General features: G+C 39.5%; 1 protein-coding gene across 1 annotated transcript; it reads right to left on the reverse strand.

The window, feature by feature from the left end:
• On the reverse strand, positions 1-25,674 carry LOC104641632 (plasminogen-like). Its single transcript, XM_075748500.1, has 19 exons — positions 25,547-25,674; positions 22,126-22,261; positions 19,633-19,739; positions 15,079-15,193; positions 14,097-14,236; positions 13,393-13,513; positions 13,152-13,270; positions 12,063-12,225; positions 11,335-11,465; positions 10,401-10,566; positions 9,482-9,651; positions 8,421-8,569; positions 6,826-6,919; positions 5,168-5,288; positions 4,359-4,433; positions 3,852-3,992; positions 2,611-2,717; positions 1,591-1,736; positions 1-683 (listed from the first exon to the last, which is right to left on the reverse strand). The coding sequence occupies exons 1-19, from the start codon at positions 25,593-25,595 to the stop codon at positions 522-524; spliced, it is 2,412 nt and encodes an 803-aa protein (XP_075604615.1). The 5' UTR covers positions 25,596-25,674; the 3' UTR covers positions 1-521.

A 25,674-nucleotide genomic window follows, 5' to 3' on the forward strand; every position in this document is an offset into this window, starting at 1 on the left:
TTTTTTTTTTTTTCATCTTGTGTATTTAATGCTAGCGGACATATCTAACAAAACTTCACATGCATATAAGACTTGTACAGTGAGATTCTTCTTTGGTTTGTATCATTAAATGGTAAGAGGCTCAGACAACTCATAGCAAATGAGAAGTATTCTCCTTTCTTCATTTGTTAGAAGCACAATATCTTGGGAAAGTCAACCTTATAAGAAAAAAGTCATTGTAGAGCATAATATAAGATTGAAACTCAGATGTCCAGTTACAGTTGAGGTTGGGATTTTTGACACATATTTCAGAGGTGGGTAAGTCTATTGTCAAACATAGCAAACCATAGAACACATAGAAACAGGGTAACACACTGTCAGTTGGGTTTCTTGGCAATAACTGTTAATTTATAGCAATTTAAAATGGATGATCATATTTATTTTACTTTCTTATGAATGATTGTAGCTTTAATATTGCACTTGGAATCTTGTATTTCTAATGTGCATACTGTTTTCCAGAAGAGGGCAGTCCATACCCAGGATCAGTTGTTTTCCATTATATTCTTAATCCAAGGAATATAATTGGAAACTCGAACGTAAACACCAGGTTTCATGGGTTGGGCACAGCCAAGACCCCAAGAGGTGACTCCATGTTGGACAAACTTATCTTGGTCCAGACAGACTAGAGGTCCTCCACTGTCCCCCTAAACAGAGAAAGAATAAGATGACTCCTTCATGGACAGCCCCATGTGCAAGAGTGGCCTTCTCACAGGAGGCACAGAAACAGAAGTACCTCTTGCACGTGAGGAGCACACAAGTTATAAGAAAACATTGGAGCTCTAGTCAAAGAATAGTTCTCTATGCACGTTGTTGAACATTGTTGTGAACTCATATCTTCCCATGATCCAAGTATTAAATTTATTTTTGAAGTAAGGGGGTTTGGTGAGAAAGAATCTGATTGCCCTTAGTAACTTAAACTGCGCTTCCTCCCCAGTCTCTTCTCTGAGGTCTTACGCCTTCCTGTTGTTGCTAGATGAGCCAAGACCAGGTGAATGCATGCATTCAAGCCATGTGTCTTAAGACATGAATGCACACCCCTCGATGGCCTGCTTGCCCATCACAGTGCTTGTATTCTCCTTTCTTCATTTGTTAGAAGCACAATATCTTGGGAAAGTTAACCTTGTAAGGCCCTTGGTATGCCTGATGACAGACTCCACTGTATTGTTCCTTGACTGCTAACTGAGCTGTCTCTGGTTGTTAACTGAGCTAGCTTGAGCATTGGAGCTAGTCTAGCTAAGGCAAGCAAAGTGGTCTGGAAAAAAAGTATCAGACCATTAGTCATTCTAAATTGGCTTTCATACGTGGCTTGGGCAGCCATGTATTAACATGTGCTTTGTAGTTCAGGATTATCTGAAAAATTACCTGCCCTGCTTCCTAGGAGCAGACAAGGGAGCAAGGGAAGAGGAGAATCCATGTGCATTTTTCAGCTTGTATGTCACATGGTGTAGCAACATCCAAAGGCTAATTCTGAGCCTCTAAAACCCAGAAAGCAAAGCACTATTTGATCTGAATGTGCTTACAACCAACTCTGATGCTCACAGACTTCCTTACCTGGCAGCTATCTGTGCCACCATGAATATTCCCAGCACAGAGCTCGTGTTTTTTGACTCTACCATTCAAAAATTCAGGACGGTTGCATATTTTATTCTCAATTACAGGGAAACCAGTTTCCTTTAAGTAGCCATCACCACCAGTTCCTTTGTAAATAAAAACAAAACAAAGACACAATAAATGACAAAGGTAAATGAACATCTTCACAAAACAACCATTAAGATATGGGTAAGCAGTAAAATAAGCATAATGTTTATGCACTATGCCTACACTTTCCATGCATAATATGAAATGATACCAAAATCAGTAATCATTATCAGTATCATGGTACTTATCATCCTCTACCACCCATCAAAATCCATGCTGCACTGATTGACCTTCCTGCTCCCACAGTACATCCATATGGATCCAGTACCCACTGATATTTGTGGCAGTCATTCCCAAGTCATTTTATTTCTCTGTATCTGAGTTTTCTTCTCCGTGGAAGAAAGGAGGTAGGAAGTAAACAGTCAAAAATAGCATGATGGGCAGAAGCAAGAAGGTGGAGAAGGTACTGATGCCTTTCTCAACCAAGACAGAGTGGGAGGTTTTGCAAATGAGCATTATGTTTATATTTGTGTGAGATCTTCTGAACCAGGCTGATTGGGAGAAAAAAATGAGCAAACTCACCTTCATGTGATTAAGATATAGCCTAAATCCAGAAAAACTCCTTCTGACTGCGTAAAAGCCCGCCTTGGGGAAAAGCAGGGTGGACTGAGAGGTAAGAGCTAACAGCTCCTTAGGTCTGATTCTCCTCTTTTGGTATTGGTTTAGGGGGGTTCGGTTTACATGGCTTTGAGTGATTTGGGAGAACGTAAATCAGAGGTAGAGAGCGGAAAGAATGGCAGTACCAGATGAATTTTGATGAAATAGGTATGCATGCAAGCTTGTGTGGGGTGTTTTTGGCACAAAGAGAATACACTTTGGATACAAATACATACCAATCTCCACACATAGAGCTTACTTTTAAGACTGTCTCACCTTTTGTTTCCCCCCAGCCTGTCACATAGCACTCCTCTCTTCCTCCTAACACAGCATTTTCTTTTGGCAAACAAACTGGGATTACATGATTATTGATGATTGCTGGGCTGAAAGAAACAAACAAGAGACTCATACAGGAACAATCATTAACACATTTATCACTGATACCATCTTCAGGTTTCTAAAAAGTTTTTCTATACAGCCAGCCTTTTTTCTTTGAAATTCTGACCTTCAGGTAAAGGTTTTTTCTGATGTACAAAACCGCTTTTTGTTTTAGGCTCTAATCCCTCAGAATGTCATACACAAAAGGAAAAGATCTGAAATGGAGAACAGTTAGAGGCTGTTGATACTAAAATTACTAACATAAATCCAAGAGAATGCTTTGACTTGGGTTAATGCATAGCCAACAAAACCTAATTACAAAGCTACTTACGGGTATGAATTAGTGGCGTTTAACACATAGGTGTTAACTTGCTCTGTGTGCATCCAGTCTGACTACTTATAAACTGGACACTTAGCACACAGCAGAACCCAAGTCAGCCTGACTTGCCTTTGGGTGCAGCCAAGGCTAGGCTCAATTAAGAAGCCACATTAATTGTGCTGACCCTGCATCTGTTTTGGACCTGCATCGCAGCCACGGAAATCAAAGCACAAGCACTATATGTCCACATCTGCTTGCAGCTGTATGGACGTATTCCTTTTGACTGCACAGTGCCTCGGTGAGTTTCAGATGAATGGAAACAGATGCAAGAAGGGCCATACTGGGTATTGCATCAAACGTGCATACTGTTTGCCTGCACACTGGACAGACCTGCTGGAAGAAGAAATCTCCCCACCACAGCATGGAAAGCGTGTGGGATGACATTATGCGAATATTGCAGCTTTCAAACCTCATTACCTTATCATGTAGAAACACAGACCGAAAGCTCCTCTAGGCATTACTCCTCCTACTCTGCTGCCACTGTCTCACCTCTCAGCAGCTGTCACCCAGTGCACTGCCAGCCCGCGTCACGGTCCCTAGCCCTCCTCCCCTCCCAAGGCAACCCCTTCCCTTTCTGAAGCCCTGCAGCTGAATCCCCTTGGTTTCCACTGGAGCTTCTGCAGAAAGGGAAGAAAGAGACGGTCTTAAATCACTGACTGAACACAGTGAGTACAGAAAGATATATTTCTACAACACCAGCAACCACTATTTAGTCAACTTGTCCCATCAGAACGAAGGAAGACTTCAGGTGAAAGGGTACCTGCTCAGTTTTAGCAGAGCAATGTCCGCCCTGTGTGGCTCCTTGAACAATTTCTCAACATCTCGTTTTTGCACTGATGCCTCTGATGCTCTTTCTCTGTGTAATCCAAGGTATACTTTATATGCAGATGGCCGTGAGGTCCTATTGGAAAGGATTGCACATAGTGAGCTGATGAACACACATCCAGGACGTAGACCACTTACAATGTTATTGGGCACCTTGTTCTGTCAAAGCCAGAAAAATAAAGCTAGCTTTGGCATCAACTTAATTTCTTAATCCCTTATTATCGCACATGAAATCAAGTTGGCAAAAGTTATCACTGTCATTCTTTGTTTCTTCAGTCAAAACTCTGCTTTAATGAATGATGAATAGACTTGGCTCAATTCTCAGCTGTTTGCAAACTGAGTCAAGAGACAGCTTAGGTTGGTTATTGGGTCCATTTTGTTTCTCCTCTGATTTTCTATCTAGTGTAAGAAAATGCTGGCTCAGGCTATAACAGATACTTACTTTTCTAAGCAGTGGGCAGCAGTAAGAACCCATTGAGGGTCTATCAGAGTTCCCCCACAGAAATGCAGGCCAAAACTGTAATAGAGGAGAAAGGCATGACATGGTCATTGGTTTAAGGTGTGGAAGTTCATTCTGCTGTAGTTCATCAGGTAATCTTTCTAATTTGTATGCCTTTACAAACTAAAGACATTATTCTGCATTTTCATTAAGAATCAGCATTTTACTTTCCTTGAACGATATTTCTTATAATGATGGTAGTGTTGAGTTGACATTTTTATAAGGCCTTGTACGAAAGCACCTAGATCTTTGTTCTTAACCAGTATTTCTGTGACTGGAAAACCTTATGTGCAGTGATGTATACCATTTTAAATATTCTGGCTTTTATCTAGCTCTGATCACAGTCAGAAAGCTCTGCAACTGGCCTTGATTCCTAGTTTTGCTAATAACTTTGCGAGTAGGATCAAATGCTTACATGGAAGGACCAATCAAGATCTGTACTAACCGTACTTCAAACTATTGCTTCCACTCATAGGATACTGATTCTACCATAAGATATAGTGACAGATTTAAAGTCATTCTGCCTTTTAGTGAGAGAGGTTTTGAAATTAGTGGTTGTATTGATTCTATAGGTATTTATCACAAACCAGAGTATTCTTGGTTGTCTAAATGACCTTCTTTAAGATTAGCACACATAATACTACTTTTAAATTAAAATCAAGTTTAGAATGCTGCACCCACATACTATAACATCCTACGAGAGGCAAAGTTTCCTTGCACGTAAAGTCTAATGTAATGGGGAACGGCCGTACCTTGTCCGGAGACTGATTTGCCAGGGCCAGGAGTGTGGATGTGAAATACATCCAGCAACAATCCTTTGAGCACACAGCTTTGGTCTGAACTTGGCCTTTCCACACTCATACTGAGCAGGAGCTACAGAATAAGAAAAAAAAAATCACCAGAAGGAACTTTAGCATATTTGTTATACATTCACTATGGACTCAGAAAACTAAAAGATGAACCTGTTACATTTGTCACTTCAGCTTTTGAATCTCTGCAGGCAATTATATACCATGCACCACCTATATTTTGTTAGGTTACTTTCATCTGAAACTCTTAAAAATGCCTGGCAATTTTTTTTCAGTGGTCAGCAAATTACGCATGAATAGACCTACACTCAGATAGAAAAAAAAAACAAAATAAAACCAAAAACAGAAGGGGAAGGAGAAGGAAGCAGAAAGAAAAAAAAAATATCCAAACATCTTTAAGTGTACTCTTACAGATGCCAGCAATGCAAAAGCTGCACTGGCAGCTGTTTTCAAACTGATCTTGGTGGTACAGCACATGAAATTCAATCACTGTCTCTGTAGAACAAAATTTTGTCCTCTCTTATCTCAAGATCATTTGGTACATCACATGTTTCTGAGTTATTAAAATAGGCTAGCTCTTATTTAGACAGGGGAAACTGACTCTTATCAACACAGAATTTAGAATCTGTTGTCAGCAAAAGTAACTAACTGATGAAATTAAAGGCAAAAGCCACATTTTCTCTGTTCTTTAGCTGAACAATTGAACAACAACAACAAAAACTTTAAAAAGAAATTGGATCTTCAAAATGAATACAATAACCATGTGAAAGTGTTACTTCCCCCCAAGAGTCCTAGCCCAACACTTTAAATGCACTAGTATTTTTACAGTTATAGTATGTGCATGTTATAGAACATCTTTCTTTTTCTTGTTTGCTCCATTTTGGGGTTTTGATCAGAGCACATTTTCTGCTGCTCACAGCTCAGAGGATAGAGCAGCAAGGAAGTCACCCTTTTATTGAGTGGGAACTACCTCTCTTCCTGGCATAGCTTTTGCTGTTGATGGACATGAAAGGACTTGAAACCAAAATGTTGTAAAACTTCATCATTGTACACTTTGTTGCACCACCTCATTCACAGTACTGAATGGCTTGATTACTAGTAACAAAGACAACCACATTTGGTTAAATATTTAGGGCCAGATGCACTTTCCCGACATCTGATATGGTACAACAGCAGAGAAAGGCAAATCTGTTTTATATCCAGGACAGAAACAGCCACACGAGCAGGGGGTGCAAACATTTTGCTGGGATAAAGGCATCCCTTGTTCAGCCTGGCCACACACAGAGTTATGCCAGGTGACCAGGCAGGAGCAGGGGACATTTCACCAGGAATAGCCCTATTTTGAAATACATAGCAAAACCCCCGTGAGCTTCAGTGGGCTCCAGGTACATGTTGTGCTGGGTCTGGGGCTTCCAAGGAATAAGCACCATTCTTAAGACTTCAGACACAGATTTTGAGCATTACTTCCCCACAGCCTTAATTTCCAATCTAAAACTATTGCACTGTCTTAGACCAGTCTTTCAGATTAATCACTGAATGTCCTCCAGTTGGTGTAAAAGGTTACAGGAAAGGGAGACACTAGACTTTAAAGGAATAATTACGGCACTTGGGAATGTCACAGTACTCCCAGGCTTTTCTCGGATCTGTTGTGTAGCACCAAGGTCCATTCACATCTCCATCAGGATTCCTGCAATACTGTAACAAAGAATAAAGACACCATCTATTAACCAGGGGACAAAAATGCCTACCAATGCATGTTTCAAAATAAAATCAAATTAAATTTGGGAAATATATTTTACTTTCTTACTAAGAAATGATTTCCAATTCCTTTTTTTTTTTAATTTTTTTATTATTATTTTTCATTTTTCTATTTTCTCTCTGAGCTTAGAAAAAAGGTAATAAAAAAGAAAGATCTTCAACTGTCTTCAGACAGTAAGCTTCACTAGTGCAAGCTTGGACATCTGAGCTCTCAGAACGTAGGAGATCTTGACCTAGGATGGGATTTTCTAAAGCACTAAACTGTCTACTGCTGCTTACACTGCAGTTAGTAGGAGCAGTAGGGTCAGCCCTGAGGTCTTTTCACACCCACTCTGGTTGCATGACTCCAGGGCAAGTGGGTATTGTGTAAGCTGCTCTTGCACAGCTTGGTGATGCCGTGAGTCCCAGAGTCAGGGGTGCAGTGTTCACACTGACGTAGGGTGTCTGGTTAGCTGAGTTACTCTCTAGGTCTTGCTGGTCATACTGAGCGATCTCTGCTCAGCACAGAAATCTCACACAACTGCATGCCATCAGATATTTTTCTATTTCCCTTCCCTACTCTGAAATATATCCCATGTCTTAGGAAAAAGAATAAAATATTTGCTTCCCTTCCCCAAGAGTCCCTGACAAATGCAAGAACCAAAATGTTATGGCGGGCAGCTTTCTGGAGGGAGTTTCCCCAATCTGAGTGGGAATTCAATACAGGGTATGTGATGCCATCAGAGGATTGACTAAAGCAAGCTCTAAAATCATGTACCCGGAGAAAAAAATAGTTCAAGCTGGCCACATCAAACAAGCTCTTTGTATCACATATGGAGATTGTCACAAACAAGGCAAGTATTGTATATGGGATGTTACAAGTCCAGAGAACTAGTGATGAAGTACATGTGTAAGGACTACGGAGATGAAGGTTAGAGATGGAGAATGACTTACAGGATGGGTCAGATTCATGTATATCCTTGTACTATGGGCTGCAGCAGAAGTTGGAGGGCTGGAGGGGGAATTAGTAGAGGATGGGGGCTGCAATCCATCAGCTATATGTCTCAAGGAACTTGCACTGTCCATTGGATCCCTCACCATCTCACCCATCACTGTTACTACTGAAAGCTATGACCCCAGGTGCTCTTTCTGGCAGAGGAGGCAGAGATGATGCCCACAGACCAACTCCAGTTAGTCCTCAGTAGTGAGGAGAAGTAAGTGCGCATTTTAAGTCACTTGGCTGTGCTGCAGAAGCATTTAACAGAGCTTCTGGGCATCTGTGTCCCCCACAGAAGTACAGACTGCTCATGTTCACAAGAATTAGCACGATCAGGTTCTTGGATTGAACTGATGAAAATAAATTAATTTACAAAGTCCTGGCCTGAAATGTTTTCTGAGGGACTATGAAGAAGATGGGAGAAGCTCAATGACAGCACATATTAAATGAACAGCTGCTTACATTTTTATCCAGGCCTGCTTCTGGATGAGTCATGGGAGTAAAATAGTCATGGCTATGAGGTCTCTGAGAACTCCACTCTTGACAAGTCCTGCCCCTTCCAGTTTTTGCTACTGTGCCACGATAATCTTTACCATTACCATTAATGCAATCTGTGAAGATAGAGGAAAAGGAAATGACTGCTAGTTGTGAGCTATTGAGCCACGTCAACACTTGATAGTGGTGAAGCAGAAATAAATGTGAGGAAATACTACTACGACTTACACTTCCTACATAATATCTATACAAGGAAAGAAGGACAACATAGTGTCAATGATGGCTAACAATCACATTTTAATTTCCTTGCATTTTAAACATTTTCTTCATGATCATGAAAGTCATAAATCGAAGAAACTTAGATTCAGTTGACCCCTCATGACTCCAGAAGCCACGACTACAAAGACTATACACTCATAAAGTCTTTTCCTTACACTGATGTCTGTCCAATGCCACATTTTACAGTAGGTAAAATGCAGTAGCACACATTCAGCCAAAATTATTAGCCTTATAATGAGAAGAACATGTCACAGCAAATAAATGAAAGCTGCAGCACTCTAACCATCTACTGCATAAGAAAGTAAGTTGCATCTGAACTGAATTTAAAAAGCCAGCTGTCTTCTAGTGGGAAATAGAGCCCTGAAAATGTGAATGTATGGCACAGGATAAGACTTTTTTTTTTGAACAGTTGCCAGCAAAATGCCATCGCCTCTATATTTGCTGTCATTGCTAGTAGTCCTCCCACAGTAGTGTGGAGACTACTAGCCATCTCTTTCCTTGTGTTTCTAATATTGCCAGATGTAGTAGATAAAAGATGTGATATTAATCTAAAATCAAATACAGAAACCATGCTATAGAATTCTGCAAGAAAGTTCAGAAAATGAAGAGAGTAGATACAGTATTGTATTAAATTCTGTAATTAACTAGAGTTTCCTGTATTTCATCCTCATTAAATTCTTGATGATGTTTCCATTAAAAAAAGCTTGCTGGTTCTGAGCTTTTCTGGGGGAAATGGAAAGTATTCTCACCAGGATTTGGTTCCAGTGTTGTCTGAGGAGGTTTTGGTAAAGCATGACTTGATACATGCTCATCACACCTCTTCAGGTTGCAATACTCCCATCTCACACCAGGATCAGTGGTGTAGCACCATGGGTGGATATCGGCATCTGGGTTTCTGCAATAATTCTGCTTCAGGTCCCTACAAATGTAAGCATATTATATTCCCATCCATGCCACTGCTCTGAGGAAAACTTGAAAGAACATTTTAGAAAGCAGATCTGCTACAGAGTTAGCATATATCATTTATCATCTACAGTGTGCGACAGAAATCCTTTTTCCAGCATAAAGAAATCAAGGAACATATGCAGAATATTTAAATATGTCAAATACTTATTCACTGATTAATGCTTATAGTAGAATACCATTTACAAATCCAAATAAGTAAATGCACATATATATGCACATGTATATTAATGGTATAATTCTTTTCACTTTTTCAATTACATTAATAGCTTTTAAGAAGAAATCACTTTTTGCATTTTGGAATAAATAAATAGTAAATATCAGGAATAAGAAAATAACCCATCCCTTCCTCAAAGCTCTAATGAATTGCAGACTAGGAAGCAAAGACTTAAACTCATGAATAAGCTCATGTATAGAAACAGTTCCTTCCAGTATAAGGGAAAATTTATAACTCTTAATTCCTTTAGAGGCAATGTAGAAGCACACAGTTAATTAGTCTAAAGCATAACAGCGACAACTCTGGTTTGTTTCAAGATGAGTGCAACAGAAAATATTTCCACGTTAAAAAAAAAGAAAGGAATTCTTTTTATCAGGAGCACTCCTTTCTCAGCTTTAAAATCATTGTTGTATAAAGATGATGCAAATCAAAATGAGTTCCTGAGTGGTCATTGTCCAATGAAACATGGAAATGGGAAATACACATACGCATTTGGGAACTGCTCTGCCGTTTTATTGTGTCGGTGCGGTGACATTGAGCTCCAGGCTTGACATTTCTTTCCCGTGCGAGTGAAAGAAGCAGTGCCGCGGTAAGTCACACCGTTGCCTTGATAGCACTCCTCAGTAATTTGAGCCTGCTCAGGCACATCAACAGCTGTAGTGAATAACAGAAACCAGTCCCTTGCATCTTAATACTTTCATATTTATACATGAGCACAGAAAGCCAACAGAAAACAACAAGCCAGAGTATTTCACTGACTGCCACAGCACGCTCTCCGTAACAGAATACTTCTCAGACTGTAGATCAAAAGGAAGATTTCCAAAAATGTTTGTAAAAATTTAATGTTACTCTAGATTAAAAGCACTGGTACATCAATTTTACTGTCATGCATGGGGATTTATTTCAGCTAACAATCCAAATAATAGTTCACATATGGATCAAAACTTCTCCAGGGTAAGGGAATGTCTGTGGCTTTGCCACAGATGTGTGTGTGGAACAAGCCTGCCTTGTGTAAGGAGAATTTTCTTTTGGTTGCTTTTTATGGAGTCTTGGTTCAGTACTCTTAAATTATCTTAGGTTTTGCATTGGATTCAGTTTTTTCAGGATCTGGCATGTAAAGTGAATGAATTTGTCCATGGAGTATTTAAAAATTTTGACATGGAGGGAACCACCACTTGGCAAAAGGAAAAGACCTCTGTTACTGCAGTTTTTCCTGAGCTGGGTCAGTAGGTAGCTTAAAACCTTCTGCACTTATCCACCAGACGGAACGTACCAGCCTGGGATCCACACTGGTCAGCAGTTTAACTGATACACGTGAATACTGAGAGTTGCAGCAATAATACAACTGAGCAGAGCCACCAAAGATTTTTCAAAATAAACCACAATGACCTTTCACTTCCAGATGTCTCCTGCTGCTCTTACCAGGGGCCTCTGGCTCTGTCCCATCACAGGAGGGAATGGTGCAATATTCCCACCGTGCAGTTCTGTTGGTGGTGTAACACCATGGCACCTTCTCACCATCAGGATTTCTACAGTAGTTTTCCTCTAGGCTCCTGAAACAGAAAACTTGTCTAAGAAAAGGCTCTCATGGAAGCCTAGTAAAGGTTGTGAATAATAGAATGTACCTTGCTGCCTAGTTTACTGTTGTATTTACTGGTGGCTAACTGCGGCTGTCATTTACTGCTGTCATTTACCAGATGAATAGTTGCAGTGCTATTGGCATTTTGGATGTGCTAAACCAGACACCTGCCAGACTGATGGATGAACTAAGAGACTGTATTTAATGCAGTACTTTGAGGCCAAGAGCAACACAGGAGAAACATAGGGTGAAAGAATCTACCCCCAAGCAAATATTATAATTTTAACTTTCTCAATCCACATTGCTTCACCTGAGCAACAATATGGTAAAAAAATGAAGAGGGGAAAAAAGTCAATCAAGCAGAGCTTGAAAGTCAGAAGATGAGACACTAGTAACCAAGAACAAAGAAACGAATAAAAAAAAAAGTGCAAAAAATTTGAAATTATGCAATCCAGCAGGTGATGAATGCTGGTGTAACTGAAGAACTTTGCAATACAGTTGAAGAAAAATGAAGTGATTCTGTGCCTTGGTACTTTTCATGGACACTGAATAATGGTGAGGTTTCACATACTTGCAGGGATAGTTTTCAGGAGTGCGAGCATGTCTGTGAGGAGATTGGGAACTCCAGTGCTGACAGGTATTTCCCGATTCAGTAACAGATATCGTGCCTCGATAGTCTTCTCCTCTTCCTGATAGACACTGACGTCCTGGTGCAGGAACTGGTGGGGGTGTTGCTATTACAGAAAAAGGAACTGAAATTAAGAAGTGCCTTCTAGACGTAGTAAAAAAACCAACAACGTTTTGAGCTTTATAATTAAGTGGTCTTTTTAGCTTTCTTTGCAGGTAAGATTTAAAGACCAAAATGTTTAGAAAGTCCAAAATGTAGAGAAAAGATCTAAAAATATCTTAACTTTTCTCTCTTCCATTTTAACATCTTCACAAGCAGTCAGACTGCTAGAAGGGCATCTGCCCCTTTACAGCAGCCAGGATACAACACAGCCAAGCGCTAGCAGCCCCATCAGAACCAGAACAAAGCTGGAAAGTGAGCAAGTGGTAATACTGTGAAAAAAACTGGGGTGAAAGTGGCAGGCCCATCAGTGTATAGGGTATAGTGCACAGGTATAGGGACAGATATAAAAGAGATGTGCTCTAACTGGTGAGAGCTAGAGAGAGCAAGGATGAGGACGGGTGAGAAGCCCCAAGGAAAAGAATGGTGGCAAGGACAGGCCTTTAGGGGAAAAGGAAACTGAAAAGCTGGAGAACTGAATTGGAAGAGCAAATCAAAAGCCAAAAGATTTTCAGGATGAGTGAAACATCAGGAAGAAGAACATCGGAAGAAACATCAGAACGACTGAAATGCCTTGTCATGGAAAAACACATCAAGGAAGGGAGATGTGCTCCAGGCGAAACCACTAGAAATGCCTACGACAGAAATGTCTAGCTTCAAAAGAGCTATCAGAGGTTCATTTCAAGATTATTTTTTTCTTTGAGATAAAAGTCAGCAGTCTTTTATTCTTTTTTTTTTTTAAATCTTTGGGTCCTCTTCTATTTGTTCTACCTCCTTGAACCATCCTGAATGGAAGCTGTCTAGATGTCTTTGTGTCTAGAAGTCTTTGTGTGCAGATGTCTTTGTGTCTAGAATTCTAGAAGTCAGACTCACCACAACGAGGAATGTCACAATATTCCCAGCGTTTAGTCGGGCTGGTAGTGAAACACCAGGGCCGAGGTTCACCATCTGGATTACGGCAATAATTCATCTTCAGATCCTTCTCTGGAAAACTGAACAAGAAAAATAATTTTTAAAAAATGTCATTAATGGCTGTAACAATTATCTTGTCTAGGGCAGGGTGGTCTTCAGGCCACCACTGATGATAAACAACCCATCACAGAGTCTGACTCACTTTTCTGGGAGGTATCCATGAGAGTGAGGTTGCTGGGAGTCCCAGCGCTGGCACTCAAGCCCAGACGCTGTTGTCGCAACTACTCCATGGTAGTTTTCTCCACTGCAGTGCATGCACTCCACTGTAGGAGCAAGGCAGAATGAGGACAAGAGAGACAGAAAGTCCCTGAATTGCTGGTCTATAAACACTCATATTCATCTCACATGAAGCTCAAGAGCCTAATCAGAGCACAAAGCTGAAGGACAGTCCTTTTTTGGCAAAGTAAAAGTTTATTTTTCTTGGAAAGATGACTTCAACTAGTTGATTACATTTATAGTATTCCATTTAAAAAACACCCAGCATTATAGACTTTTTTTATAGAGGTAAATTAAAACTACTAAGCTATAATTGAAAATCTATGCCTTGATGCTGTCACATTTTATTGACTTTTCCACTAGCAATTATCATTTGGTTCAATTCTAAGATTATGATATGTGAATACGCTCATGTACCACTTTTTTATCTAGGGGAAAAAAAAGACTTTGTATAGCTGTTTTGGGGGTATTTTGATACATTCCTATTTGATGTTGAAAATGTCATTGGAAAGTTTCAGGTTGAACTAAACTCAAGTTTGGAATAAATACTCTAAAAGTATCATCTGAATAACTTCACATTCTTGAAAACATCTTCCAAAAAGGGAAAGAAATTGGTATATGTATCCTGACCTTCACACTCTGGGATGTTACAGTAATCAAATCTGGTAGCAGGATCTGTTGTGTAACACCAAGGTCCCTTTTCATCGTTATCGGGATTTCTGCAGTAGTTTTCCTCCAGTCCCGCTTTGGGATATTTTTCAGGTGTGAAACTGGAACAGAATTCAAATGGGATTAGGGAATAAGGAAAATGTCCCTATTGTTCAGCTAAGGATACTAAAAATGAAATCTTTATCTGAGGACCATTTTGTAGATGTTGTTCATTAGAAGTCTCCTAATTGTTACTGTGTGCCATTGCTGAAGAGTTAGATGTGCCATAGCTATAGACTTCAGGAAATATGGTGCCTCTAAGGCCAATCATGTCTTTAATACTTGCATTTACTCCAACTATTCAGTTTCCAGTAATTTTTGCTCAGCTGAAGTACCATGTAGCATGTAGAGAAAAGTCTCCTATGGGACATGTTCCCTGGGAGACGCAATGAGAAGATATTTGCTGAAATGTGAGAGTGCTCTGTAACTTGAATGCTATGCCTTCTCAGTAGGAGGTTTCTAAATAAACCCAGTTGGGTGTTTTTCATTAAATACAAGAAATACTGCCCTGTTAATTGCCTGTGGATTCACTGATAAAATTATGTACTTCTATCTCATCTGCTGCATGTTATATCTTTAGCCAAGAGAAGAAGTTCTTGCTCTGGTGAAATTAATGGGAAATTCTTATTTCAGCAGAACCAGGTGCTTTGCTGTCTAGTGTTTTGCTCATGTAAGTATCACAAAATCTGAATGCAACTGCCAAGACTGACAATGTCCCTATTGATCATATAGCCCCAATTGCAGGTCTCTGAGTTACAACTCAGATTAGACAATTATGTTATTCTAGATAAGTGCAGAAAAATATTTCATAAGACTTTGAACACCAAATTGCTTACAAATGGCACATATAAATGGCTTAGCAAAATTTCAGAAAAACATATAAACATACATGAAGAGGTCTTACTTTGGTTTATGGGGGGCATTATCAACCCACTTCTGGCATGGCACACCTTTCTGAGTTTTGGCTTCTGTTCCTCTGTAATCCACCCCGTTTCCCTTCTTGCATTCTAGAAGATAAACTGAAATAATATGTACTTAATTAATCAGTATCATGACATGTCCATTAGATTTTAGCATATACAAAATCCATTTTCATGCTAATATATTTAAATACATTTGGTCATAATTTGACTTCCTTATGCTGTCAAAAATAGACAGTTCATGTTGCAAAAACATACTAGTTATCGGATGTCTAGGTTGAATTAATTAGCATTGAAAAATTTACAAAGTCAAAAACTTCCAAACCAGAATTCCAGAGAAATAGGTGTAACACAACCCACTTCTTTTAAGAACATGCAGTAGTAGATTTAAATAATAAAATACGCTTTTAACATTTAAATATGCACTATAACAAAATAGAAACACATTCTATTTGCATTGCCTCCTATGATGTTGTTATAGTTATGCGCAATAATTGAAATCAAACTTTAAAAGAGAGCCACCTGAATTCCGCTGAAGAAGATAGCAGGACAGAATCACACATAGCATTTTACTGGTTTAAATAAGCAATTTTTAAAAAATTCATGTAAATGCGGATGACATTGTTCCATTAAAGTTCACCACGTGATGAACAAGATTTAATTAATTCATGATATGCTAAAACAATGACTCTCTGCTGTACAAGATAAAATGGATAGTTGGTTGAAGGTGGATATTATGTGTGCTTTTGTACTCTCAGATTTTGGAACATAATAGTACCTTCATGAAAAAAGAAAAAAAAAAAAAGCGTGAAAGAATTAGCAGTGAAATCCTGTCTTTATGTAAGTCAAGGGGAATTTTAATGCTGAATAAACCTGGGATTTGTAATGGTAACCTTAAAAAACATTAAATTGTTTTAAATTATTAATCATTAAATTAAATGAGAACTGAAAGCTGAATGGTGTCATTTTTTCCCCAGGCGTATGAAGCAACCATAACCCCATTGCAGCCTTAAGATCTTGCTAGAAGGACTGAACAATCACCTTTCCCAGCCAGAGCTGGTGACTGCGAGGGGACAGCAGGGTTGCAAGGGGCGATTCTGCCAAGGCACGGCTGAAGGAACTCAGATCTTGGTACGTTCCCTCAGAGCTTCTATATCTGCAGTTTAGGGGCAGTCACTGGCAGGCAACATGCCTTCTGGCTTGGAAAACTAAGCAGGAAACTCATTTAACGTTTCTCTACGTGCAGGGCATATTTCATCAGCCAGTTCCTCCTTTCTAGCTGCAATGAAGCAATCTGTCTTTTAGGTTGTGACCTGGCTTGTCTCAATGTCTTTAAGTAGTGTCCAAATCAGATATTTGCAGAGACCCAGTTTTGCAGCAGCTTTTCTCTGCATCAAAGTTATGCCAAAGCTGACATACAAGCAGAAGATTGACATAAATCTGGAGAAATGATGCCATTTTACACAGATCTGTCTTGTCAAAAGTGAAAAGAACTAATATTTGAATCTGAAATAAGGTCCAGCTCTTCTATGGGCCAATATGTAATTTAGATCAGGATTTATAGATGTACCTTCAGGCACGTCTTTATTTCGGTTGGGCAATTTTACTCTAGAAACTTTAGCTGGAAGCCATTTCAAACCCTCAAACAATTTTGCAATAAATTAACATTAAGAACCTCAATAACTGAACATTGAATCAGTCAAGTGCTGACTCTTTTTGTTTGCATAAACTTTTGACCGTTTATATAACCTCTGGGGGTTTTTTCTGTCCAATGACAAATAGCTAACTTTGATCCCCAAACTCAACCCATGTCTCTTGGGTTAACTATTTACAAACAGATATATGGATAACAATTCCCAAATGCTAACTTTAATTCTTATTACTTTTTCTATAAGCCAAAGAAGGTTAACTTTCTTTTTTATAGCACATAATATAGAAAAAATACTTTTTAAAACTGTGAATTTTATACCAATTGTCACTCTTTTCATTGAACACAATGATAAAGAGCAATTAGGTCTCATGAAGTAATTGCTTCAAATGAAAAAAAATAATGTTGGTTTCAGTAATAGTATTTCAAAAGCATCCGGGAATGTGAAAGGAATTTCCTTGAAGTATCAGGACAGCTGCAGCTGCTGGAGACAGTGGTGTGATCTGCCTAGGTAAAAGCTACATTTCCATTCCGTTCTGTAACAACAGATTAAATGCCTGTTATCATGAGAATGGACGTGTAATTATTTTAGACTCTCTGCAAATGAAGAGATGAGCAACAGAGAAACCATCTGACATGTACACAATAGGCTGCATTTTTAATGTTCCTGATACCTAGGTCCATCTTTTGTTTTCTGTAGGTAGATGTGCAACTTTTTGACATTTCAGTTATGTAAAACTACAGTTTTTCACATCTTTACTGATGGAGTTCTCTTTTTCAAGAAACTAAAATCCATGCCCATGACCTCAAAAGGCTTAAAGGATGCAGTAACTAATCCTCACTGAATATCGCAGGAGTCTCTCATCCAGGCTCTAACCTCACCAAATCCAAGGGATGTCTCAAAAATAAACCAGAATCACTGGCTCCTGATCACAGCACTGAAGCAAAACCAGTAAGGATTATTTACATGTAAGTTATTTGTTCAGGCTTTAAACTTTGTTACTTGCCAGTTGATCCATTCAGTTTCCCTTCTACAATAGGAACTGCAGATTTCTTAGCACTACTTAAACATGACTTAGGGAAATTCCTACCAGCTTCTGGATATAATAAAAATATCTTATGTTCAAAACCTTAAATTACCTATAAGTTATAAATACAAAAAAAGGCAGCTGGTTGTAGGCTTCAGAAAACACCAGGCTGAAAAAGACCCTCAGTGGTCTTTGGTCCGGTAACCCTCATAAAAAGCACAGCCAGCTTCTGAGCTGGATGAGGCTGCTCAGAGCTTTGTCCAGTCAACATCTGCAAGGGTGGAGGATCCACAGCCTCCCTGGGCAATGTGGTCCAGTGCTTACCCACCTTCTCTGTGAAAAATTATTTTCCTTATATCCACAATGTCTGAACAAAATCTCATTTGGCTGGTCAGCTGCAATCCAGCTCAAGCAACTGAACTACTACATAAAATCTTCTTGCAGGTGCTATACATACAGCATTATCTTATCCTACAAATCTTCACAGGTTAACAAAGGAGTAAGGATGCAGCTTTCTGGAGCTCATTGGTATTTACAGTCTAGTCATTATGATTCTTGACTTTTGGTTAGAAACTGGCCTATTGAAACTACTGCATGATTTGCAGCAGCTGAGAACCTGGTTCATTTTCCCTTTTCATGCACCTTTCTTTGTTGAAGGAGACCAACTTCTTGGTACATACTATAGTTTCCAATTTCTGAATATTCTCAAAGGCATTAATATATTTTAAAAAGTTACAAGTCAGCAAATGGTGAAAGACAATGTTCACCAAGTCATTTAATAGAGATCAGTAGTAATTCTATTCAAAGTTTACCATCTTACATCTGAATGATCAGTAAGGAGATCTTTTTTCCCTTGTGTATTACTAAAGTCAGAGAACAACGCAACGAAACTTATGTTACATTAAAAAGAAAACACATTCCTTTTTTCCTGTATATAGCAAGAGCTCCGTGCTTGGTTATGTAATTCAAAAATAGTCTTAAAACCCAAACATTTGTCTGCATCTGGCATAAGGTGATAGGTTTTTAAAAGAGATGATAAAAAAGTGGATAGTTGCCATTTCTGAAAGACAGACTTCCTATTTTCAGAAAGAATAGGAGATCAAATACACTTCAGTCAAATAATCCTCATCTATGGCAAAATAGTCAGAAATAAAACATGTATAAAAGGAGAATACAAAAAGTCACTATGTCAATTAATTATACTGTAAAAATATAGACTAGGATAAAAATTTCACCAAATTAGCTGAATAGTACAAACATACACAACAATATACAAATACTATAAAAATAGATAATTTTTATCTGAAGCATAGTTAACACTAATACTTCTGATAACATGTACAACTGAAAGAAAGTTGATTTGAGTACCACTCAAGTAAACTGTGAATTTTCTATAGTGATACAAATGAAATTATTTGGTAGTTTCCATCAGTTTTCATGTGGGCAAAGTCTGTCTCAGAAACCATTGCCAGCAGAAGTAGCTCCTCCTAGTACCCTCAGCAGAGATAGAGAAGATGCAGCTGTATGTTATTGGCTGGTTTAAAAGGAGAGGAGAGAAGGCACCCTCAAGCATCTCCATTACTCCCAGCACCTTCTGCGTTCCCCAAGCAACACTGCTCTTTTCTGCCTGTGGACCCTATGGTTTAGGAAGCAGGAAAGATGCTGGAGCACTAATCTGGGAAAAAAATTGGAACCACTGCTATACGAGCAGTGCAGCAAAAAAACGGCCACTACCCACCTACCCACCACCTTCCCACTTCATCTGACCCAGTAAAGGGTTAGCCCCCGTTTACTATAGGATTATGTGAGCCTCATTGGAAATTATATCTCAGTGAAATAATATATAAAAGACATAGACATACTTCTTTTTTCATAAAGAACTGCATTTGTTCTTCTGAATATCACTGCTGATTTGGTGTTCTCAGCCAATGTTAAACACTGTTGGTCTTTACTGGTGAATAAGAAGGCCCTGTTGAAATGAAGAGGAGAGAGCAATGTAAGAAACAATAGCTGAATGTGTGCATTATTTTCCTGAACACCTTTTCTAGTGTTCAGTTTTAAGTTTAGCAAGCACTGAACTTCAATGATATTTAAGATTGGGTTAGGTTATGTTTCACAAATCACCGAGTATTGCAGCTCCCAATTTCAGTGGTGGACTTTGACTTCTAAGTCTTCATACCAAACTCAGGTTGAAAGGGAGCTACATGAACAAATTATGAGAAAGGTTAAAAAGTTTATAATATGCCAGAGACGCCAGAGACGCCAGAGAACATGACGAAGAGGATATATGCACAAGGGACGTTGACCTTATTTCAAAAAAATTAGTGGTCATTCAAGAAGTGAGACATTTTGCAGTATTCAGCAGTTACCAAGAAATAGGTAAAACATAACAAGCCAGGACCTTAAATTGCCCTGTGATAACTGTTCTGAGTCATCATACATGAAGCAATGTAAGCACTTTGGAAAACACTGCCATTTGTCTTTTCAGCAAGTGCCCAGGCTCTAAGACTGCAAAACTGGAGCAGATGGTGTAACATTTACAATAGCATCCAAGAAAAACTGCTGACAGGCTAAGTAATTTCTACAGCTGGCTTTTCTGAACCAAAAAGAGAGCAATAGAAACATGGCATTCAGTGGGTAGGTGTATACCAGTAAAGGAAATACTGACAAAGCCCATTCTGTAGCCCTGTGACCAACTGGCATGGGCCAGGTATGCCTGTACTTGTAAATTTTCACAGCCCCTCCCCAAAGGAGAGGGATCATATCTGGACTCACTGCTGGCAACCATGTCTATGAGCTGTCTGGGGAGTGATGGTTGTCCTGGGTCAAAACTATGCTGGGGACTGTTCTCCGACATCCAAGCTCAGCTCTCAGTAATGTTAAATGTATAAGTAGGGATGTAGCTAACAAGCATGGTCCAACACAGTGCTAAGATGGGATAACAAGTCTGAAGTATTGATCTGAACTCATTGGTCTGAAGCACTAACATGAGGGTGCTACAGTGCTGGCGTGGTCTTAAAGCTCTGCCTAGTATTTACCTTTCTTCCCCCAGATCCTTCTCTGCCAAATAGCATAATAATTAGGGAGGCAAGGACAAAACACCCTGATGTTATTGCAAATGTCAATGGTAGGCTGAGACACGAGGCAGAGGCTAAGGAACGATACTGTATATGAATATGCCTCAAAAGGGAATGATAATCCTCTACAGACTGTAAATATATAATCTGAATATACAGACCTGCCCTCTCTGCCTTTCTCCCTACCCTCCTGAGCCAAGGGCTACTGAAGCTCTGCCCTCTCTTTGTGGTTTTCGGGGAGAGGAGGCGGATAAAAGGGAACGGGTGGTACTTCACACAGTCAGCAAACCCCTGTCATGCTTCAGGGTTACACCTCTTTAAAATAAGTCTCATTTTCCCTTTTGATTTAAACCATCGAGGTATAAAACACATTTAAAGAATCAGCACCAGGGCATCCCTGCCTTCAATAAACGCCTGATGGAGAGCGAAGTGCTGGAAACAGCCCTGCGGACAGTCAGTCTGCTGAGTTCAAAAATGTATGCTGCAGAAGTGGTAGGTCAAGAACTCATGAAGCTGAGAAGAGAAAACCTCCCTGCCTCAGGTGTGAGGACTGCCTCCCGCCGCAGTAACGGCTATCTCTCCTCGTGACTCCTGCTGCCTGCTGTACTGCTGAGGCTCAATGGGCTCTGAGGCTTTGGCACAGGGGGCTTGGAAGCCTGAGGCTCAAAGCAATAGGATCCCCTGAGGCAGGAGCCTGAGCGAAGGACTCATCAGCATCTTTCATCTTTTCGAGCCTCTTGGGCCTGGTTAAATGCAAGTGCAGAGAGCGAGCTTGACTGGAAGTAGGGTTTAGGACCGTTAAGGTTTAGATGGCCATCTCTTTCTCAAACTAAATAGAAGTTACATATGTCCAAATTCTAGTAAAATTCAAAATAATGGATGTATCTGCAAGATAATAGGTAATGCAATGGACATAAGCAATGCCACTATTGCTGTCCTACATTTCCAAGCAATTAGTTATGACTTTTTATTGCAAAAGGCATGCAAGAGTCTTGATAAAACCATATCAAGTTGTTTTTCAATGATGTGCCACGCTGTGCATCAAGATATCATCATGTTTTCCAATAAAAATTCAACATAATTATCTGAATTTCTTATTTCAGCTTTCTTCATCCATATGTCCCAGGCATTCTGTTTCTATACATCTTTTGTTTTTCCAGCAAACCTCAAATGTACATGCTCCTAAGAAATCCTTCAAAAGTTCAGACTGCTGATAAATAAGGCAGACTGCTCCATCATCTGCAATGAAAGATATACATGAGAACCAGTGGAAATTACCTGCAAGTAAATTTAGTTTCAATTTCACATCGCTCCGCACATTCTTCTTTACTATTTGTCCTATAAATTTGCCTCTTTGGGTTCAGCAGCCAAGCTCCCTCTGTTCTCACATAGCTGTCTAGTATGTTTCCTTGCACTAAAAGGAAAGAGAGACAAAGACGTAAAAATGCGAATGCTGGTATGATTTATTTCAAACTTTCATGTTAAATTCTTTGTCACCTAGTTAAGTAACATCATCATTTAATTAGTGCAATAATTGGGTTAATGCTGACAAAATATGGGTGAATGTAGCCTTCCTAATATGGTAAAGGGTAGCATCACTGAAAACCCAATCTAAGGTAGGACAGAGAAGTGGCTTGAGCAGTGCTTTGCATCATTCTGAAAGTCATAACAAGTAACACAAAGCTAGTGTATAAAGTGATGGGATCAGAGAAGATGACCAAAGGAGCAAAAAAAAGTGAGGTGTTTCAGAAAGAAGATGTTGGTCACCCATACTTTGGAGAAAGTGGAGAAATGGGACTCAGGAAGGACGTGAAACAATGATTCTCTGTTGCTGATATCTACCCACATGGAACGACTTCCATTTTATTAGCCACCCCATAGCTGCCTCTTTTCAAATGCTCTTGCTCTTGCAAGAAACAAGCCATTCTCAATCACCAGAGCTATCACTGTGCTCATGTTCAGTTTATAATTTTTGTAATAACTCTGTATTGAACTTAATAATCGAGGTAGCAGATGATGCCCTCCATTGCTGTGAGATAACACAAGATGTTAAACTGGTGAATAAATTCACCTAACAACCTCTGGGCTACGGATGCATGTGAAATATAGAAGATGCTAAATATTACAGCAATGTTTAGTAGCAAACTCCAAAAATGTTCAAGTACAAGCTTTGTAAAGGACTTTGCCATTTTGTATTTTCTTTTTCTTTACAGCTATGCAATCTCTGAATACTTAGCTATAGTTCACAGAACTGTGACTTTTATTACTTCCAGCTGCAGGGTCACAGAGTTGTATGAGTCCTGTGATTTTTACAATTTCTTTATCAGACGAGCGTATGACATTTCGCTCTGGGAGTTACCTGTTCTGCATGGTTTCAAACCCAGACAGAGAGCTGGCCTATGGTCTTTGCAACACATCCCAGTCCTGCTCTGTGCCCTGTTTTTGTGCCTTGCTTTACGCAATTGATGAATAAAAGGCATTTTGGGTATGAACCAGACCCTGGCTTCCCCCTCGTGAGTGACAGCCATGCTGAAGAGAGGGATTTGTTCTTTCTTCATCTTTTTCTGACACTTCTCTTTCTCGGCCGTGCCCAATGCCAGCAGGAGGGACAGAAAGCAGCCTCGTCCCACTCAGACCCACAGCCTATGACTGGGGACCCCACTGGGATGTTCAGTGAAACGTCTTTCGGGCTGAGGAAGGCAACTACTCATCCCTTTCCTGAGGAACACTCTTTTGTAGTGTGAAGCAGGCTCATGTGCCTCCTGGTACAGTTGAGTTCCTTCACTTGAGTGCTAGCTCAGCCTGCAGTTGAGTATTTTCTTTAAGATCATTTTGCACCTACAAGATGGAACTGGTAAAATAGGCACAAAAGCCAAATTATACCATTGCAAACCCAGAGAAGTTACTGGAGGTGTTCTCCTGCATGTAGACTAAGGAAGAGTTTGGCCCCAAGGGTTGACTGTTTAACACTATGCATGAAAGAAAAGGATAGCTGCTTAAAAAAATAAATAAATAAAGTGGAAAAGGATACGATAAAATTTCATGTGGCAGGCACAAGAATCACTGATTCCACCAGTTATTCAAAACAAAAATGATGTTAAGAAGAAATGAGTTTTGAGAGAAAACATTAAACTAGGTTAAAATAATATCATAGGGATGCTGCAATGCTCTCCACAAGGACAAAAAGTACAAGTAAAGAACTCTTATTATGGCACAGCTTCCATGCAACCTTAATTCTGTTCTGTTCTGACACTTTGCAATAATATTGTAATTACAATTACAGCATTTCATTTTTAAAATATTGACAGGGTCATAATTGACTTGGGTGATAAAAATATTTTTTTCTCTTTTCTGTTATAGTTGCTTGGCAGGGCATAACACTTTAAGAAAAAAATGAAAATACATGCAAGATGAATAAAAATGCAGTAAATTTTCTTGCTATGATTTTTACTAAGTCTATGCATTTTTTCAGTGTTAGAAAGATGTATTACTGCCATATTCAGAAATGCAAATATTTACACCATTTTATAAAGGATTTGCAAACAAAAGCAGCATAGTGCAGGCAAGAGCCCAAATCCTATATTTTCCTCCCCCATATAAAATTCTTACTTATTTCAGAAGTGCATTTGACTTGAATGAGGCTGTTCTGCAAAAACAAAGCTTAGAAACTAGAATTTAAATTAAGATGATAATTCTTAATATTAAATACTATCTAGAATTTTTTATGTTGGGACATATCTCTAATATTTCTAGCTAAAATCTACCCATACATTTTTCTAACTGTTACCTTTTTTGTATTTTAAAACTAAATATATAAATGGTTTGTGTATTTTATTGGGGTTTTTTTATATGTGTTGGCACACTCATAACTATATTTTTCACTGCAATCACAACAGGCTGTGTAGTTATACAGAAGGTCTGAAAGAAGATATGCCATCTGAATCCCATAGTTCATTGAAGTTTAATGTTTTCCGGACAGAGAATATTAATTAGAAATTTCTCTAAGAGTTACAATCTACTAAACCCAAAAAGATACATGGAAAAAGCCTTACTCAGTTCTTGTGTGTGACAAATTATTTTGTACTACCTTCCACAAAAAAATAGACTTCCAGCACCAAGAAAACAATGCTGACCAGACTTTAGCCTACCTAACACATGGAACGAATAATTTCATGTTAAGATTGTGGCTATGAAAAAGACTGAAACTCTAGTGTGTACAACAATTTTTCCTTTTCTTTATGGTTTGTTTTTTCACAATGCATTTACAAATTCTAAAACAATCAAAATAAGGAACACAGCACTTGGCAGCAACACAGAAAAGAAACAACCCTAGGATAAAAGCCTGCAGGAACCAGAGACAGCCATCTCCCTGACTGCTACAGGTTTTGCAGCAGGCCTTGGGGCGGCTTTCCCAGGGTGCCCCCATGTCTGGCCATGAGGCATGTTTGCAGGGAGCCATTAGTTCCCCACGCAGACACCAAGGCGGTCGCTCTTCTGGTGTCTCTAACGAACGCAACGCTGGAGCAACCAAAGCCCTGGCTTTGTTCAACAGCAACTCTCGCTGGCCAGCGAGCCCCAAATCCGTCGTCGTCCAGGTAAGTGGCGACACAGAGACTCGGGGACCTACCTTCACCAAGTGGAGCCTGCAAGCGTTTGGCCCCCGTCTCCCCTAGGCAAGCGGAAGGCAAAGGACTCTTACCTGAGCTGAGCAAGAAAAGAAAGAGAAAGGCGGCTTTGCTAATCCCCATTTTGGCCCAGCTGGAGGGTGCTGGAAGTTGTGTGTGTCGGTGCACAAAGTTTTATTGACTCGCACTGGAGTGAGGCAGC

The sequence above is a fragment of the Balearica regulorum genome, chromosome 3, assembly GCF_011004875.1.
Source record: "Balearica regulorum gibbericeps isolate bBalReg1 chromosome 3, bBalReg1.pri, whole genome shotgun sequence".
NCBI lineage: Eukaryota > Metazoa > Chordata > Aves > Gruiformes > Gruidae > Balearica > Balearica regulorum.

What these genes read in the sequence shown, in the direction of transcription:
- LOC104641632 (XM_075748500.1), bottom strand. Translation starts at nt 25,595, where the DNA reads ATGGGGATTAGCAAAGCCGCCTTTCTCTTTCTTTTCTTGCTCAGCTCA. An exon ending in CTGTGACATTCCCAAGTGCC is followed by an intron (nt 5,289 to 6,825) that starts GTAATTATTCCT and finishes CTTATTCTGTAG; the next exon opens with CTCCTGCTCAGTATGAGTGT. An exon ending in GTGGCACAGATAGCTGCCAG is followed by an intron (nt 684 to 1,590) that starts GTAAGGAAGTCT and finishes TTCTCTGTTTAG; the next exon opens with GGGGACAGTGGAGGACCTCT.